Source organism: Schistocerca gregaria, chromosome 3, assembly GCF_023897955.1.
Source record: "Schistocerca gregaria isolate iqSchGreg1 chromosome 3, iqSchGreg1.2, whole genome shotgun sequence".
In the NCBI taxonomy this organism is placed as follows: Eukaryota; Metazoa; Arthropoda; class Insecta; order Orthoptera; family Acrididae; genus Schistocerca; species Schistocerca gregaria.
The window spans coordinates 621086639-621107112 of NC_064922.1; the positions used below are offsets into that span (position 1 = coordinate 621086639).

Sequence of the window (20474 nt, forward strand, 5' to 3'; positions counted from 1 at the left end):
GCTCCACTCCCCCCAACACCTCAAAATTCTAGTCAACACAATCTGGAACCACAACACCCCAATTCAGTAGTTAACCTTTCCTCCAAACCCCTCTCCCAATCCGAAACCTCTGTCCTATCCAAAGGCCTCACCTTCAGCCCCACTCCCAGGTTCAACCAAACTGCCCTTGTCAAAGATTTACTGTCCTACACTCGTAGTCTCTGCTGGAAATATCACTTTGCCACGAAGAAAAACAATCCTGATCCCACTCCTAATGATCCAACTCCCCAAGACACTATCCAAATTGGTCTGTGTATGTGCGGATGGATATGTGTGTGTATGTGTGTGCGAGTGTACACCTGTCCTTTTTTTCCCCTAAGGGAAGTCTTTCCGCTCCCGGGATTGGAATGACTCCTTACCCTCTCCCTTAAAACCCACATCCTTTCGTCTTTCCCTCTCCTTCCTGAAGAAGCAACCATCGGTTGCGAAAGCTAGTAATTCTGTGTGTGTGTTTGTGTGTTTTGTTAATGTGCCTGTCTGCCGGCGCTTTCCCGCTTGGTAAGTCTTGGAATCTTTGTTTTTAATATATTTTTCCCATGTGGAAGTTTCTTTCTATTTTTTATTTTATATATATATAATGTTTTAGTACATGTGAAATTGAGGGAATTTTTCTATTACTGAATTATATTTTTTATATCAGTTACAATGTTGCTCTTTTTGTAGAGCCTTCAGAATCAGAAGAAATGGGGTTCTGGCAGATGGAGCAGTGCCTCATCAATGGAACAGCAGCCATCCTATGCCTATGGTGCTCAGAAACGGTCCCTTGGTACTCGACGTGGTGTTATGAACAAATTTATTCCTCCAATAAGAAATGAAGAGTGAGTATTCTTCTGCTTTACATTTGTTGTTACTTATTTACATTTCAAATATGATGTTTTATTTAATTAGAAACTTACATTGATCAAATAGGTGTGATGAGTACATATTCTGATGAAATAGCAGTGTGGAAATAATGTATTTAAAATGTACCTATCGGTAGATAAATATGTGAAAAAAAACTGATAATCTTAATTATAAAACTTAAGATGACATGAGACCTATCTAGAGAACACTGCACATGCCAGTGGAATGGAGTCTGTCGTAGTTTGTTTGATATGACATTACCTGAGCGAAATTCTCTTTTGAATGAGTAAATGGAGACTTGGATAAATTACACTAGCCTGCATTTTAAAACTTTTTGTCAGGTGATTTGTTGAAAGTAGGTGTTCTTGAATCAGTTTTTATGATGAGTTTAGAAATAACTACTGTTTTTGTCTCTCACATCAGGTTTTCACACAAAATAAGAAGTAATATTTTGATGATTTTTCTTTTCTGAGCCCACAAATATATTCTAACACAATTTCACAGGAGGTAAGTTTTTAATCAAGACACATTTAAAAAATAAACTAAATTTAAAAATACTTCTCAGTACTCCCCTAACTTGTTTCATGACTATATTGTATTTAAAAAAAGAAGAAGTCAGCAGTGTTCCTTAATTTTTAAACTTTCCCTCCTTTGATTTCTTTGCAGATCCTTGTATATGATGACTGTCCCTCTTTAATATCCAACAGTAGTCGGCCATCATAGTTGCAGTCCATTGCCACTGGTACCTTCTCTCCATCTCATTAATATCTCATCAATGTAATGTCTCAAATTTTACAGAAAGTAGTCGATATGTGAGTGTATAAAGTGGACTTTTTCACTCATTTAACAATTTTACAACTATTTTCACCAAGTGAGATGGTGCAGTGGTTAGCACACTGGACTCGCATTCAGGAGGATGAAAGTTCAAACCCACATCCGGCCATCGAGATTTAGCTTTTCAATTTCCCTACATCACTTCAGGCAAATGCCAGGATGGTTCCTTTGAAAGGACATGGCAGATTTCCTCCTCCATCCTTCCCTAATCCGATTGGACTGATGACCTCGCTGTTTAGTCCCCTTCACTGAATCAACCCACCAACCAACCATTTTCAACAATGACCTTGTAGAGAAGATCTTTCTTATTCCACAGAAAGCTCTCTAACTGATCGGAAGGTGGTCATGCCCCTTTTTCTCTTTTATTCATTGTCTTCTCAGAATATTCATCCTTCATCAATTTCATTATTTGGGGACTAAAAAAAAGCCCAGCTTTCAAGGACGGAAAATTTCATATTTCATGGAAAGGTACTTGATGCAGGGTCCATCCTGCGGTAGAGTCTTTACAAATTACTTCATCAAGCCCAGTTTTATTTGTAGAGCTGGGAGCAAGACACTTTTATTTTTTATTCTTTTTTCTACAAGTGGTTAGTGCAGGATATTTTTAGTTAAGGGCACAAAATTTCTCTGCTCAGATCCAATTCCCACACTCCAATGTCTTTGCTTTAAGCAACTGTCCAATTCGCATAGAAAGCAAGGCACTTTTGTGAACCCAACTTGTTGTCCCAGTAAGGGACTTTAAGGTCACTGCAGATAAGCCAAGTGTGTTCCTCATACTGGATACTTGTTAAGAGTGTCTTCATGTTCTGATATGTTGCCTTCATTTGAGCTGAATGGGTCACAAGAATGAACCCATACGCATTCCATTATGCAGTAACACATCTTGCAGGATCCTCATTGATGAGGCCAGAAAATTCTCCACTGTGTAGGATCATGTTCAGTGCCATAGAAGTGCATTAACTCATTTATATTATTACAGTAAACCAAGGGCTCAATCTATGAGAATTTGTAATTATTTTTCTCTATGTCTGCACCATGAGTAATGTGTTCCTGGTTACAGAAGATTCTTACTTTTTAACCGGGAGTCAAGCAGTTCCACATATTCCTTAGACAACTTCAAATCTCATATGAGAGCATTAAGTTCACTCTGAGAGAACAGCTGTGGAGTAAAGTCGCATTCAGAATGGTGCACATCACTATTCTCTTTGGTAATTCCATCAACTTCATTTTCTTCTTCATCTTCTGCCACATTCTCTACAGTAGTTGGAGGAAGAGGAACAATTAGATCTCCGTGTGAAAACTGGCCTAATGACTGAATCAGTGCTTGGATACACAGTTTCTCTCTTATTTTTTGAGCTGCACCCCTGAACATTAACTAAGCAGATGTAACAGTCATTAAGGTGACTTTTAGGCTCCCTCCACACCATTGTGATCACAGATGGCATGTATATTTTCTTTCCTTTCGTCCCCAATCTTAACCATTCCATACAATAGTGGCAAACTGTTTCTGGCGCCCATCCCTTGTCCTGGTCACAGAGTTTCACTTTAAAATAAGCCTTTTGCACAGTCTGCTTAGCTACTGTATAATTCCTAAATACACAACAGAAAATATTTAAGTTCTACACAGACTTCTGCGTTGGCATTATAGTAACTATCAATAGTAGGTGAAGTGTTTTCTTAATACAATATTGCATGACCTACTGGTGGAGCTATATATCTTTGAAGTCAAAGTGTGGCAAAACTATACGTGATAGCAAAAAACTGAAAACTGATTTGGAATCAGCATAAAAAGTTGGGGTAGCATCACATATTAGTTATTAGTCCTCTGATATAATGTGGGCTAGTGTTATTGTAAATACTTTTGGATTAAAGGAGACCATTCACCGAAAAACAGAAGAGTTGAGCTGCTGATAGAGAAAAGAAAGAAAACTTACTATATTTTGGAATTAAAACACACACACACACACACACACACACACACACACACACACACACCTCTGCATCTACATGGTGCTGGCTGGACTAATATTTCCAATGCTTTGTTTCTTGGCAGTTGGATGATTTGTGGTGGGAGTAGTGTTAGGTGAAGTGGCTAGAGGGAGATGGGAGGCTGGAAGCAGGGAGAGGCACTTGGGGGTAGGTGGCTAGTGACTCAATGGGAGGCGGTCAGTTTGCCAGCTAAGAATTTGAGAGGCAGATGCAGCAGGTATATGGGCTGGGCATGTAATGCATGATTGTAGGGGCTCACGGGGATGGAACGTGCTGAAGACCAGTGAGGATGTGATTTGGGAGGGGGTGACAGGACAGAGGAAAGGGAAATTGTTGGCTGGTGGGTGCAGGAGCAATGTGTTACCTGAGACTGAGGCCAGGAGGATATAGGAGTGTAGGAAGTGTTGCAAGAAAAGCTCCCATCTATGTAGTTCAGAGAAGCTGGTGGTGGAGGGAAAGATCCAGGTGAAATGAAATGTCGTGTGGCGAGAGCCTCCCAGCAGGTAGACCCACTCACCTGGTGCAAGTCTTCTGAGGTGGCGCCACATCGGTGACTTGCACATCTGTGAGTCTGAAATGATGATGATGAAGACAGCACAACATTCAGTCCCTGAATGGAGAAAATTTCCAACCCAGCCAGGATATAAAACCCGGGCCCCCCAGCATGACAAACCAGTGAGCTGTCCACTCAGCTATGTTGGTGGACAGAATCCAAATGATCCAGGTTGTGAAGCAGCCATTGAAACTGAGCATGTTGTGCTCAGCTACATGTTTTGCCACTAGGTGGTCATCTTTTTTCTTGGCAGTTGTTATACATCCTGGTAGACAGCTGGTTGGTAGTCGTACTGACATAAAAGGCTGTGCAGTATTTGCAGCAGATTTGGTATATGACATGGCTAGGTTCACAAGTGGCTTGGCTTCTGATGGTGTAGGATAAGCCTGTGTTAGGACTGGAGTGAGAGATGCTAGGTTTGTGGATTGGACAGGTCTTGCAGCTTGGTCCTCCAGAGGGATATGATCCATGCGACAAAGGGTTGGGGTTGGGAGTGAGAGTGGCATGGGGATGGACTAGGATGTTGTGTAGGTTGGGTGGGCATTGGAACCACCACATTAGAAGGGGTGGGAAGGGTCTTGAGTGTGTTCTCTCTCATTTCAGGGCAAAGTGAAAGGTAATTGAAGCCCTGGGAAAGGAAGTGCTTCAGTTGTTCCAGTCCATTGGGTGATGAGGGTATGAACCTTTGCAGCTGATTCTTGGGGATGATGAGAGGAATGGAGGTGCGTAATTATATGCTGTAGGGAATTCTGTTTGTGGACTAGGTTGTCAGCATACTGGGTTTTGATGGGTAAAAGGTAGCAATTGTTGTGTGATCATGCTGCACTTGTTACTGCTACATACAGAATCTAGTTCATCGTGGCCCCACTGCACGTGGCTTGTTCGTTGCACATGCTAGTGTACATGCTGAATAACTGTCTCCATTTGAAGATTCCGTTGGTCTTTGTCATTGCAGCTGGTACATTGGTCACAGGTTACAGTTGGGTACTGAAATGACACTTCTGGCATCGAAACTGGTAGCATGTGTTGAATAAATGACATTGGATTCCAGTACAGCTGTTGGTTTTAATTACTATTATTCAAGTACTTAATGTCTGGCTGCTGTCCTACTTTCCTGGATGCATTACGAGGCACATCACAACAGTGTTGGAGCATTTGTCTGAAGGATGATTAGGTCAGGATCTGAAAATATCTTGACACGTAAAATTATTTGTACCTCAGAGCATCATTTAATTACAACTGCTAGTGCTTTCTTTGGAAAGGTACATTTTATCTGATTGCTATGGCAGGAATTTGTTGCAGAAGGGAGGAGTGGTCACTTAAAGTAATTGTAGTGTTTCATTCAATAGAGCTGACATTTCAAAACATTTTAAAGACCAAATATTTGATGACTGTGTAGGAGTGTTTGAATTTTCCAAAGGGATAAAACTTTCCGTTATAGGCTTTTACAGATCCATCAGTTCATTTTGCAGGGTTTTCCTCTCCAGGCTTGACACTCTGCTAGTTTGTTTCTTAAGGGAGATGAGGTTGGCTGTGTGGATATTTCAGTATAAACTTCCTGACTGACTCGCTTGAAAAAAGAATATTATTGGACTTACTTGAATTTTACAGTGTGGCAATGGCAGTGTACTTTCTATCTAGAGTCCAAGGAAATCCATAATGATAAGACAAATCTAAACGTATCGTTCTCTAGTTGGTGAGTGCAGTATGAGGAAAAACTAGTAATGGCGTGTCAGGTTGTGGTGCACAGATAACAATACTTGAGATAATCGAGGCAGAGTCATATCCCAAAGAAGAAAACAAAAAATTGAGAGATAATAAGTCCATGTGCAATCCGATTATTTAATTCCGATCTCAAAGGCTATCTTAACAAGAAATTTACAGTACAGGCAATTTGAAAGACAGATATACTCATATATCTTCAAACCTTTATCACTTTCTTTAATAGCTCTTTCCGATTAAAAAATGTAGGCGCATATGCAGTATCTTAGTTGGAGTGATGAAGGAAGACTGCAGAGTTTAGGCTTGTTCTGTGCGTCTGACATCATGCGTTCTCCGACAGCCAGTGCACATTCAGTAGTTTTCTGAATGCTCTGCTGTGAACATCACTGCCAGTGCAAGTGTCAAACTTGGTTGTAGTGACTTATTTAGTGTGAGCTGTCATATTTAATGGTGGTAGGAAGTGACAAATACCACATAAACACACTTTCTTCATGAGCAAAGCAGAAAAAGGTGGACTTATCACAGATATTGCCAGGTCTGAGAAGCAGGCTTCACAAGCAAGCGTGTCAGTTTGTGAACCATTTAGTGAAGGTAATTTATTCATCCAGATCTGTGAATCACAGTTTTCAGATCACCAGGAATACGTCACATTTTTAAGAAACCTGTCATGAGTTTAGATGACTGTGTCAAAGAGGTTCTAAGGTGTGTTGTGCTCAATTTCTTACTGTCAAAATATTTCTGTAGCAAATGAGCAAAACTGTGAATTTCAAAGGCAGTACAACCTCAATGCAAAGAATACTTTAAAATTGGATTCAGATATGCACATACAAATGTAGGAAGAAAAATTTTAATGGAACATTGTGATATCATTGTTTCATGGACACAGTTTTCAAGAAGTATTCTTGAAATAAGAAAATCTGGCAATCTGAACATATTTTTGCTTGAAAGAAAAGTATGTAAACCAGAATCATACTAGGAAAGCATTGTAACATGAGTGATGTTACAGTTAGTTTTAAAGTACCAGTTGGTAGAGGTGGAATAATAATTGTGCTTCATGCTGGTTCTGCTTCCGGATTCTTTCCAGAAAGCAAATTTGTATTCCTGGCAAAAAGAGCAGTTCAGGAGATTATCATGCTGATATCAACTCAGACATTTAAATTATGATTTAGTGCCTGGAAACACAGTGATTGTTACAGAAAGTGTGAGTTATCACTCATCTTTTGATGACAAGGCACCCACAAAAAAGGAGCCAATATTTTGCTGTGGCTTGCAAGTAAAAAGATACTGCATACTGCCAACCAAACTTGTGCTGATTTGTTGACTCTTGTAGCACTTCACAAGTCTCATTTAAAAATTTATGAGATCGATTGTATTCCACAGGAACATGGATGTACTATTCTAAGTCTGCCACCATATCTTCCCAGTGCAATCCATTAGAGCTCCTATGGGCACAAGTGAAAGGGTATGTAGCAGAATGAAAGGTGATCTTTGAAACTACCAATACAGACAGGCTTTTAGATAAAGCACTTGACTGCATAACTTCTTCAGTGTGGGCTGACAGTGTTCAGTATGCAGAATGGCTACAGGAGGAGAACATGTAGAGGTAAAATTTAACTGACAACCTGCTTGATCCCATCACTGTAAGACGGGATGAACCAGACACCGACACGGACTGCAGTGATCTAGATCATGTCAATGGGAGTGACTAAAAGCAATGAAAGGTAAGGCACACATACAATATTCATGATGTCATTTTTATTTTTTGTGGTCCCTCTCCTGCGGTCACAGCTTTACAAGTAATATATATGCCATCTCTTGCCACTGTAATAAGTCTTATTTGAACCCCACACAGTTCACTTTATTTTAAAGCATCTTCAGTGGACAGTTTTTTGGCTCCTACATCAATTTCATACTTTCTTCTAGATACATAAGTTAATTTTTAGCACCTAGAACTTCATTAACAGATATATTTTAGTTATCATATTCCCCGCCCAATGATCCATGGATCTTGCCGATGGTGGGGATGCTTGCGTGCTTCAGCGATACAGATGGCCGTACCGTAGGTGCAACCACAAAGGAGGGGTATCTGTTGAGAAGCCAGACAAACGTGTGGTTCCTGAAAAGGGGCAGCAGCCTTTTCAGTAGTTGCGGGGGCAACAATCTGGATGATTGACTGATCTGGCCCTGTAACAATAACCGAAACGGCCTTGCTGTGTTGGTACTCGAACGGCTGAAAGCAATGGGAAACTACAGCTGTAATTTTTCCCAAGTGCATGCAGCTTTACTGTATGGTTAAATGATGAATGCGTCCTCTTGGGTAAAATATTCCGGAGGTAAAATAGTCCCCCATTCGGATCTCCAGGTGGGAACTACTCAAGAGGACGTCGTTATCAGGAGAAAGAAAACTGGGATTCTACGGACCGGAGCGTGGAACGTCAGATCCCTTAATCGAGCAGGTAGGTTAGAAAATTTAAAAAGGGAAATGGATTGGTTAAACTTATAGTGGGAATTAGTGAAGTTCGGTGTCAGGAGGAACAAGACTTCTGGTCAGGTGAATACAGGGTTATAAATACAAAATCAAATAGGGGTAATGCAGGAGTAGGTTTAAAATGAATAAAAAAAAATAGGAGTACGGGTAAGCTACTACAAACGGCATAGTGAATGCATTATTGTGGCCAAGATAGACATGAAGCCCACGCCTACCACAGTAGTAAAAGTTTATATGCCAACTAGCTCTGCAGACGATGAAGAAATTGATGAAATGTATGATGAGATAAAGAAATTATTCAGGTAGTGAAGGGGGACGAAAATTTAATAGTCATGGGTGACTGGAATTCGAGAGTAGAAAAAGGGAGATAAGGAAACATAGTAGGTGAATATGGATTGGGGGTAAGAAATGAAAGAGGAAGCCATCTGGTACAATTTTGCACAGAGCATATCTTAATCATAGCTAACACTTGGTTCAAGAATCATAAAAAAAGGTTGTATACATGGAAGAATCCCAGATATACTAAAAGGTATCAGACCGATTATATAATGGTAAGACAGATTTAGGAACCAGGTTTTATATTGTAAGACATTTCCAGGGGCAGATGTGGAGTCTGACCACAATCTATTGGTTATGAACTGTAGATTAAAACTGCAAAAAGGTGGGAATTTAAGGAGATGGGACCTGGATAAACTGAAAGAACCAGAGGTTGTACAGTGTTTCAGGGAGAGCATAAGGGAATAATTGACAGCAATGGGGGAAAGAAGTACAGTAGAAGAAGAATGGGTAGCTCTGAGGGATGAAGTAGTGAAGGCAGCAGAGGATCAAATAGGTAAATAGACGAGGGCTAGTAGAACTCCTTGGGTAACGGAAGAAATATTGAATTTAATTGATGGAAGGAGAAAATATAAAAATACAGTAAATGAAGCAGGCAAAAAGGAATACAAACGTTTCAAAAATGTGATCGACAGGAACTGCAAAATGGCTAAGTAGAGATGGCTAGAGGACAAATGTAAGGATGTAGAGGCGCATATTACTAGGGGTAAGATAGATACTGCCTACAGGAAAATTAAAGAGTCCTTTGGAGAAAAGAGAACCACTTGTATGAATATCAAGAGCTCAGATGGAAACCCATCTCTAACCAAAGAAGGGAAAGCAAAAAGGTGGAAGGAGCATATAGAGGGTCTGTACAAGGGTGATGTACTCGAGGACAATATTAAGGAAATGGAAGAGAATGTAGATGAAGATGAAATGGGAGATACAATACTGCGTGAAGAGTTTGACAGAGCACTCAAAGACCTAAGTCGAAACAAGGCCCCGGGAGTAGACACCATTCCATTAGAACTACTGATAGCCTTGGGAGAGCCAGTCCTAACAAAACTCTACCATCTGGTGAGCAAGATGTATGAGACAGGCGAAATACCCTCAGACTTCAAGAAGAATATAGTAATTCCAATCCCAAAGAAAGCAGGTGTTGACAGATGTGAAAATTACCAAACTATCAGTTTAATAAGTCACAGCTCCAAAATACTAACACAAATTCTTTACAGACGAATGAAAAAACAGGTAGAAGCCGACCTCGGGGAAGATCAGTTTGGATTCCGTTGAAATGTTGGAACACGTAAGGCAATACTGATCCGACGACTTATCTTAGAAGAAAGATTAAGGAAAGGGAAACCTACGTTTCTTGCATTTGTAGACTTAGAGAAAGCTTTTGACAATGTTGACTGGAATACTCTTTCAAATTCTAAAGGTGGCAAGCGTAAAATACAGGGAGCGAAAGGCCATTTACAATTTGTACAGAAACCAGATGGCAGTCATGAGAGTCAAGGGGCATGAAAGGGAAGCAGTGGTTGGGAAGGGAGTGAGACAGGGTTGTAGCCTCTCCCCAATGTTATTCAATCTGTATATTGAGCAAGCAGTAAAGGAAATTAAAGAAAAATTTGGAGTAGGTATTAAAATCCATGGAGAAGAAATAAAAACTTTGAGGTTCGCCGATGACATTGTAATTCTGTCAGAGACAGCAAAGGACTTGGAAGAGCAGTTGAACAGTATGGACAGTGTCTTGAAAGGAGGATATAAGATGAACATCAACAAAAGCAAAACGAGGATAATGGAATGTAGTCGAATTAAGTCGGGTGATGCTGAGGGAATTAGATTTGGAAATGAGACACTTAAAGTAGTAAAGGAGTTTTGCTATTTGGGGAGCAAAATAACTGATGATGGTCGAAGTAGAGAGGATATAAAATGTAGACTGGGAATGGCAAGGAAAGCATTTCTGAGGAAGAGAAATTTGTTAACATCGAGTATAGATTTAAGTGTCAGGAAGTCGTTTCTGAAAGTATTTGTATGGAGTGTAGCCATGTATGGAAGTGAAACATGGACGATAAATAGTTTGGACAAGAAGATAATAGAAGCTTTTGAAATGTGGTGCTACAGAAGAATGCTGAAGATTAAATGGGTAGACTACATAACTAATGAGGAGGTATTGAATAGAACTGGGGAGAAGAGAAATTTGTGGCACAACTTGACAAGAAGGCGGGACCGGTTGGTAGGACATGTTCTGAGGCATCAGGGGATCACAAATTTAGCATTGGAGGGCAGCGTGGAGGGTAAAAATCGTAGAGGGAGACCAAGAGATGAACACACTAAACAGATTCAGAAGGATGTAGGTTGCAGTAGGTACTGGGAGACGAAGAAACTTGCGCAGGATAGAGTAGCATGGAGAGCTGCATCAAACCAGTCTCAGGACTGAAGACCGCAACAACAACATCATATTTTTATAATTCCACAATTCATTTGTATGTATTTTGAACAGAACAAAGTTGATTAAGGGCACAAAAGTGAATTGTGGATTTATAAATAAAGTAAAGACCATCTGGTATAAATAACACTTTTATTACAGTCACAAAAGTTGGCATATTACACACAATATTTTTGTAATATTTAAATTGTTTGCTTCAGAATGTTATGTAATGCTTAATGTTTGGTAGAGTGTGTTCAAGTTGGAAATAGTTGTACACTGCATGTGGACAGTGTAACATACATAAAACATGGAAGCTTATAAGATGTGGTTAACAAACAGTTGGGAATGAAACATGTAGTCCAGAGGGGCAGCCAACTGTTGTATTATCAGAGCATTACAGATAATTGATCTTTCGATACTGTATGAAAATTATTATCTGTAAACTTTTAATCTGTCCATTGGCACAAACATTCATACTTCTGTGCATGTAAATGCTTGGTTATGCAACTGCTGAGGGCAAAACACAAAACACACATGCAATGTCAGCCAACATTGTGTATCTTGTTGCTCCTGCACCAGTCATCTCACTATGGTAATCATGTGGTGGTGGGGCTTAACTTTCTCCTCTGCCCAACCCCCAAAACACAATCTCTTGAAATGTTTGACGTCTGCACCTCGGTGTGCATATAGCACCTGTCACTTGGAACCAGCAATGCTGCATAACTCTTTAACATTAGACTATCACATAGGAGGAAACAGGAGCTGTATCAAAATGAGGAGGACAGTCAGTGCCGGGGAATGTCATCAGACAGGATAAAGCAGTGTATTATACCAAGAGGATAAAAACCTCTCAGAACAAAACTTGAACTATATGGTCAATTGTGAAAGAGGTACAAGGAGAATGTGAGTGATGAACAATATTACACCTTTCTTATATGAGACTGAAACTGTTAGTCATTCACCAGAGCTGTGAAAAATATTTAATAATTGGTACAAATAAATATGCAGAACTTTTTAAAGCTAGTGTTCCAAGACAACTACTTGACATGTAGCTACAGGAAACAAGCAAAGATAAAACCGAATCGGTTATTGCATCATTCAAGAGTGAAATCTCCCATGAGTATGGTTATATTTCAAGTACAATTATGAAGATCAGTGCACCATTCCTTAGTTCTGTATTCAGTCATCTGTGTAATGTATCTTTCAGGTGCGGCTAATTTCCTGACAGACTGAAATGGGTGAAAGAGATAATGTGGGCAATCATCAAATAATTTCTTTGCTAGTAGTGTTTCCAAAAGCTGTTGTGAAAGCAATATATAGGGAATTAGATGCACATCTCTGTACACATTTCTTGTGGCTTAATGGAAAAGTGCTGTGTCACTCCAGCCAGTCTCAGCGTTAAGTCCAGGTTCAGATGTGTGCCAACATTGTAGTTATACCTAACACAATGACATAATCTGTGCTTCCTTGAACTGCCACAATATCACAATATCTGGCTCCTTAAATAGCTACAGATGTTGAGGGATCAGCACAGCAAAGCCCTAGTGAGAGATGTCCCTGGTGACATAATTGACCATAAAACTGTGGTGATTCACACCATATGCACTGATCACGTATGCCTCGGGGCCTTATTAACACGTTGAAGAGGACATTCCAGCAGTCATTGAGGGAACAGGGTGCAACCAACTGCAGAGTGTGACGCACGTGATAACAAATTATGCCTGTTGTCTGGACTCCGAAGTCATTCTTGGGTCATTCCAGTGAGTGACAGAGAAGGTTGAGAAGACCAGCCTTGTGCCTGGAGTTGCAGCATTGTCCCCAGAACTGATTGTGGCTCTTCGGTTCTGAGTTGAGTGGAAGGACTGAAGCAGAGACTTCAAACATTCTGTGACAAGCTACACTGTGACTTCCTGGACTTGCCCCATAGAGTTGAGAACTGTAGGGTTACCTCTAAATAGCTCAGGTGTGCATTACACATCAGAGGCTACTAGTCAGGTAGCTGATTTTGTGTCGGGGGTATGCAAGGGTGTTTTAGATTAGGTAACTCTCCATCCAGTCCAGATAATGATGGCCATAGGAAACCCAGAAGTATCAGTATAAGATTGACAGAAATGCCTCCCACACTTGAGAATATTAAAATCCTAATGGTAAACTGCCAAAGCATTTGTAACAAAGTGCCAGAGTTTGAAGCGCTCATGAAAAGCAGTGAAGCTTCCATATTACTAGGTACAGAAAACTGGTTGAAACCTGAAATTCATAGCAATATTTTGTGGAAAATTTGTGTGTATATTGAAAGGATAGGCAAATGGGGAAATAGAGGTGTTGTATTTGTCACGGTAGACAAAAAAATGTGTGATGTACATACAGTGCATATAGTCATCTGTATGCACTGTGAGTGTACATTACACATTTTTTTCACATCTTCAGAAATGCCATCTTCGACTTTGTTATGTTGATTTGAAAATGGGTCTCAGTGCGTAACTAGTCATTGAATGAATCAGACTGGTTTTTCATTTTATTGATTATCAGAAGTTACTGCTGTGAGTTACTCCAGTGCGCTGGAAGTTCGTCTATTAACAAAGTTTCAAGAACCAACGTTAAATGATTACTCTAAGAATATACTACAGCCCCCTACGTATCGCTCATGCAGTGATCATGAGGATAAGACTAGAATCATTACTGCATGCACAGAGGCATTCAGTCATTCTTCCCATGCTCCGTACGTGAATGGAACAGGAAGAAACCCTAATAACTAGTGCAATGGGACATACTCTTTGCCATGGACGGCACTGTGGGTTGCAGAGTATAGATGTGGATGTTGATTCATCTTTATTGCATTGCAGTTTTTCTAGCACTAGGCATTCATTTCTCGTCCATAACACAATCTTGCCCTTGCACGTACTTCACTGAAAGTTTGCAGTCAGTGTAGGTATTGTAGAGTGCACGCAGTTGTGGTAGCCTTTTGTTTGACCAGATGGGAAGAGTAGCTTGTCCTCAATACAACTATGCAGACACTGTGCCTGTTTCCTGTTTACTTAGGTACTGGTTGCGAATACACACCAGTTGAAAGTCAGATTGTGCTCAGATTATTGTATCTTTCAGCTGAAATTGTCCTGGCAGGCTTTGTTCTCCAATGTACCAAAGGAAAGCAGAGGTCAGTCTGCACCATCAGAGAATTGATCCAAGCCAGAGACAGAGAGTATGCTAGAAATCAGGAATGGGGACTGTGTACTTGCTTTAAACTTGCCAGCGGGTCCTGTAATGTTATCTCTGAACTCGCTGTCTCCATATACTAAGAGACTTAACCCACTAGTCTCTGATGCTGCCCATTTAATTGAAAGCATGTTGCTTGAGTTTGTAGTCAGTTACATGGGAACTATACAAGCATATAAAGGAGAGTGAGCACTTGAGTTCACAAGGGGGACTAACAGCATTACCACTACGTATACAACTCATTGGCATTACGATTATTATTTACCAGGACACTGACTCATTTCTTAGCACTGAATAATGTTCTGTTTTTGTATATATTTTGTATTTAATTTTCATCTTGCAGCGTTTGGTCTCGCAAAACAACATCATTATTAGGGACACCAGATCCCAAGAGTCAATCATTTTTAACCTCTCAGTGCTACAGAAACAGCAGCAAGAACATGCATTCAACTTCCATCCTATGTCACAGCTTTGCTCTCCTGAATGCTTTAGTTACAGGAAACAAATCAACAAGCAGGAAGCGACCATAGTGCCACCATTCACAAACTTATTATACGTCCAGAACTACACAGAAAGGAAGGAAATCAATATAACACTGATATAACATTGGTTCTCTGATTTCTAATGTATGTAACACTCAACATTGAGCTGTAACTCTCTCTGTTTCTTATTTCTAGAGTACACCCAAGCCCACATCAAATACTAGCTCATGGAATTGCTGCAGGGCTTTTCAGTGGGGAGTTGAAACTGTTTAAAGGTTGCAGGCCACGCTACTCTATCTAGACCCCCGAGTGCACTCACATGGGAGTGAGGAGACGCTATAGTCCGAGAAAGATGATGTCTGTGAGTGTGTATAACTGCTGTGGTTCATGTAGAGCATTGCTGATAATTCTAGGATGAGATTTTCACTCTGCAGTGGAGTGTTCGCTGATATGAAACTTCCTGGCAGATTTAAACTGTGAGCCGGACCAAGTTCGAGTCTCGTTCCAGCACACAGTTTTAATCTGCCAGGAAGTTTTATTGCTGATAATTGCTAAAAGAAAAGAAAATGACAATAATATTAATAATAAATGAATGAACATGTAGTGATGCCTCTTGGATATGTAATTACTCTTTACCATGTAGCCTCCTTGTATGCAAAAAAAAACAACTTCTTGGATAAATAATAGATTTAATTCAGAACCTTCACTCTCTTAGCCTTTTACAAACCTACTCAGCCACTGACCCATATGGATAAACAATATAATTACAGATATTCTTCTTTATTTTTCCAAAGATTTTTGAGAAAGTAGCTAATTACAGAAAATGACCCCATCTTCGGATGGTAACTTATTAACAAATCTGTTTGTAACTTTCGTAAAAACTTGTGTGTAGAGAAAGGTGTTTTTCCCCTCAAACATTGAAGCTTTTGATGAGTGTAATGAGCCATTCTCCAAAGCATTTGACTTTAGACAATGTATTTTAGTGTGTCCAGTAGGGTTTATGATTCCATTTTTGTGAATATTATTTCAACTCGTGTAATCATGTTCATCATGTGCTGAAAGCAATTATCGTATTTGTGCTTGCTACCTAGGCTCCTGCCAAGCATGAGACCTTTATTTGCACCAACTGTTGGAGACAACAAAGTCAATAATTCAAAGTTGTTTCATCATCCCAGCTGGTGTTCAAAAAATAACTACGTATTAAAAAAAAGGTAAAAAAATAAACTCTACAAAATCTCACCTCGTGTTTTGTAGATCATAAAATTTTATTTGGAACTGTAGGAAATATTGACATCAGTGGCACACACTTTGCGTGATAAAGAGGTGTCTCCATAACAGGAAACAGTGCATTAACAATAAAGGAAAACAACTAAGTGCAGAGTAGTTAAACCCAAACATCAACAATGATGGAAAGGATGGATTGCTACACTAGATTGCTATCCACTTTAAAGACGACACGTTCAGCTGCAGACAGGCACAACAAAAAGACTGTCAATCATTAAGCTTTCAGCCAAAGCCTTCAGCAGAAAAGAAAAACATACACAAATTCACACAAGTAAGCACACGTCACACACGTATAACAGCTATCTCTGGTTGCTCAGGTCAAACTGAAACTGCTGCCGGGCCTAGCTGATATAAATTTTTTTAAGAGTCATCGTTATTCCACACTCGTAGTCCTAATTTATTTATTTGCTGAATTTCTTCTTAACACTGACTGTTTCAGCATTTACACAGTTTTCAAATATTAGCATACATACCATGGATCAGACAAAAATGAGATAAAGTGCCTTATCATTTTCTCTCTTCTTTTCCAATGTGTCATATATAAAATTCGTGTAACATGTGGAATGTGACATTGTGCATCTTCTGTGCAGATGATCAGACATTTATGTCTGTGTGCCACAATTGATACTGGCTTCTTTTAAATACTTACCAAAACCAGTAACGACAATGAAATAATCTTTAAATAATTTAACTTTTTTCATATACTCATTGCAGTGTGCACTCTGCTGAAGAGTAGGGAAATGGCTTATCTATACAAAAATTGTGGAGGAATTATTATTTGCATTTACCTTTCATCTACATTCAACAAATGTGACAACCATCTGCACAGAGCTTTCTTTTAACTAAATCATCATGGAAAATGTATCACACTTTCTTACGATATGCCTGTGGTATCAGCAATACACATTTAACAGGCGCCAGTTCAATAAACATTGGTGCCATATGTATAATTGTGAATTTCAATGGAAAGTTTACCAATTTCATTCCAGCCATGTTTCATATATAAATATTTGGGAAGTACACCATTATCAGTTTGCTTTCTTCCAGCCAATGTTCTGTTGTACACAGAAACAAGTCAATAAAACATATCAGTTTTTGAAAATATAATGTAATTAGATAGATAAAAAATTTATTCGCGAATTTGTGACAGGAGAATATACATATAATAGTACAGGGTGGCACACGAAATGTGTAACCATTTTGTTTTTGAATATAAACTTTATTGTCAATACAATCAGAAAGGAACATATACTACAATGAAGAGCCGTCCATGGAGATTTGTTCTAACTCAGCACATGTTCAGTACGTCCACCATTTCGTTTTCTAACTTCCTTCAAACGAACACTGAAGATAGCGATTACCCTATGGCACATGTCTTCTGTAATTTCACTGCAAGCTTGAAGAATTAAGTCTTCTGAGCTCCATTAAATCACGTGGACTTTTTGGGAAAATGTTTTTCCTTTAGGCACCCCCAAAGGAAAAAGTCACATGGATTGAGATCTGGGCTATTGGGGGGCCAATTTTGTCAGTCATTGAAGCGACGCATGTCGAAATGCTCATGTAAAAACTCCAACACAGTGTTTGCAGTTGTGGCATCTCCATCTTGCATGAACCACTGTGTGTTGAAGGGCAAGGCAGTAGCAAATGGAATGAAGCTATTGCTAAGCATGCTCAAATAACACTCGCTGTTCACAGTTTCTTCAAAGAAAAAGAATCCAATAAGTCTATGATTGGAAATTGCTGCCCACGCTGTAATCCTCGGAGCATAATGTTGTTGTTCATGAGGCACTTGTGGGTTTTCAGTGGCCCAAAATTGTACATTTTGTTTGTTAACCACACCTTCTAAATGAAAATGCACCTCATCTAAAAACCAAACGTTGTTGAGAGTTTCTTCCCTATCCTCCGCCCACTGAGCAAACGGTAATCTCTGCTGCTTGTGTTCTTCAGTGAGCTTCTGTGCACAGGTCATCTTCTAAGGGTACATATGGAGGGCACTTTTAAGAATGCACTGAACGGAACGTCTGGATATTCCCAGTTGCACTGCTGCCTTTCTACACGATTTCCCGGGACTTCTCTGTACGGCAACTCGTATCACTTCAATATTCTTCGGCGAACAAACAGGCTTAGTTCAAGGTCACTTCACTTCCAATACTGTTCCTTCCTGTGCAAATTTATAGTACAACCTGTGGATGGTCTTTTTGCAAGGGACCCATCGTGTGTTAAACTGTTGTCGAAAACACCTCTGAGTCACAACAAGGCTTTTCATTTCATGAAAAAGTAACACGATTGCCGATCGTTGCTGTGTCATCAGTCTTCCATTGTAGCCATTGCTGCTTACTAGTCTCCTAGTGGCAGTATCGTGAATTATATGTCATTTCGTAACTCATTTGTTTTTCCAAGCTCTGCTGGTACTGCTGTAGATCTCCCAGCGGCATATCTAATGTGCGTCGTAAATTGTGAAAGAAACAATTGGTAACACATTTTGTGCGCCACCCTGTATTTAAATCTGCACGCTTTCGGAGTGATTGTCTCCTGCTTCTGACAGAAGGATGGAAGGAGAAGGAAGGAGTGAAGGAAAAGGGCTGGTGGGATGACCTCATCAGGCAGCTTCACCAATCTTTTTCCTTCACCCCTCTGCCTTCACCTTCAACCCTTCTGCCAGAAAATGGAACCACTGTATGTATGTTCCCCTGCTGCCACTTTGTGAAGAGGTTTTTATAGCTATTTAATTACATTATATTTACAGAAACAAATGATTTTAGTTCATTTTCTAACAGGATTTGAATTTCATCAATCTTGTTATTCAGTGGCAGCAATTTTTGCTGGAACAAAAGACTTATGGTGGCATACATTTGTACTCCTTAGGTTTTCAACTTATGAATGAATGTGTTATGTTGTTTGTGCACAACACTTCAGCTCGACCCTGTATGCTCCCACAAACAGCACTTTACCATTCTCCACCACTATCTTTCTCTTTCTTCCCCTCCCTGCCCCAGCCTCCTCCTTACCCCCACCACCAGTTGCTCCTAATCTGGCCTCGGCAGTCAGATACAGTGGTCGTGTGTGTGTGGGTTGTTCCCCCCCCCCCCCCCCCTCCCCCCCCCCCTCCCCCCCCCCCTCCCCTCAGGTGAAGACCTTCTGGTCAAAAGATTACATGTGTAGCAGTCTTTTTATTGTGCCTGCCTGTGCCACTACTTCTCCACTACATGATGAGTAGCAGTGTCTTTTTCATAAATTCTATAAATAGCATCTTTGACATTATGGGACAAGTATATTACAACCTTCTTGAGACTTTTCAAAAACTTAACTGATGTATTTCTGAGATATTGCCTCTGTAACCATTGTATCACTGCCTGCTCCATTGATAGGATAAGTGATGTGACATGTGGGTGGAAGGAAGATAGCTTTCATGTCTCCTTTCGCTAAATCCTCCTCGGAGATATGTGACAGTGCGTTATCCAACAGCAATACAGTCTGAGCAGGGACCTGTTTTGGTTTCAAGTCCTTTTCAACAGATGAAATAAAATAATCAAAAAACCAAGGTTTGAAAAGATTACAATCCATCTAAGCAGATTGTTGATTGTGGTAATAGACCTGGTAATGAAGATAAGTTAGTAATGTTTTTCAATGCCTTAGGCTCTTACAATTGCCAATAATGAACAGAGGAATCTTGTGTGTCCCATCAGCATTGTTGCAAGAAGAAATGGTTTGCTTATCTTTTTTTTAAAGTTTTGTTCCTGCTAAGGTTTCATTTTATGCAGCAAGCATTTTATTTGGCAGAATTTTATAGTTTAGACCTGCCTTGCCAGTTTATAGACTTGGCAAGATAACAATTTCTTGAAGATTCACAAAAACTCCTCATCTACCCTGGTGTCAGCAGATAATTTTTCATGAGGAGTTGAAACAAACCAAAATCCCATGATGGATTTTCCAGTGATAAATTCAGCTTTCACTAGCTGCGAACTCACTTTCGGCTTCCAATCTTTTATAATGGCCCCAGATATTGGGATTCCCTTCCTTCTTTCTGGATGGAATCACATTCACAATGCGTTGTCAAGCAGTTCAAGTTTTGGCTTTTCCAATGTTTTACGAATCGTAAGAGTGCTTTCACCATCTGTTGTCACTGTACATGAGTCAATGTCTTTCTAATTTCTTCTCCAATCTTTTATTGTTATCACTTCTACATTGAGTTGCTTGACAACTTTTGGAGCGATTCCCCTTTGTCCAGTTTTTGTAGCGTTACTAATTTTTCATTTAAAGAAAGAGTAACTTGTTGTTGTT

At 39.8% G+C, this 20474-nt stretch overlaps 1 protein-coding gene across 1 annotated transcript in view; it reads left to right on the plus strand.

Annotated features, from left to right (window-relative positions):
* Nucleotides 1-20474, plus strand: part of LOC126355207 (fidgetin-like protein 1) — a 190079-nt gene that overhangs the window by 134943 nt on the left and 34662 nt on the right. Inside the window, exon 6 of the mRNA XM_050005454.1 lies at nucleotides 703-857. Coding sequence (XP_049861411.1) covers nucleotides 703-857 — 155 coding nt within the window. The remainder of the gene's footprint in view (nucleotides 1-702; nucleotides 858-20474) is intronic.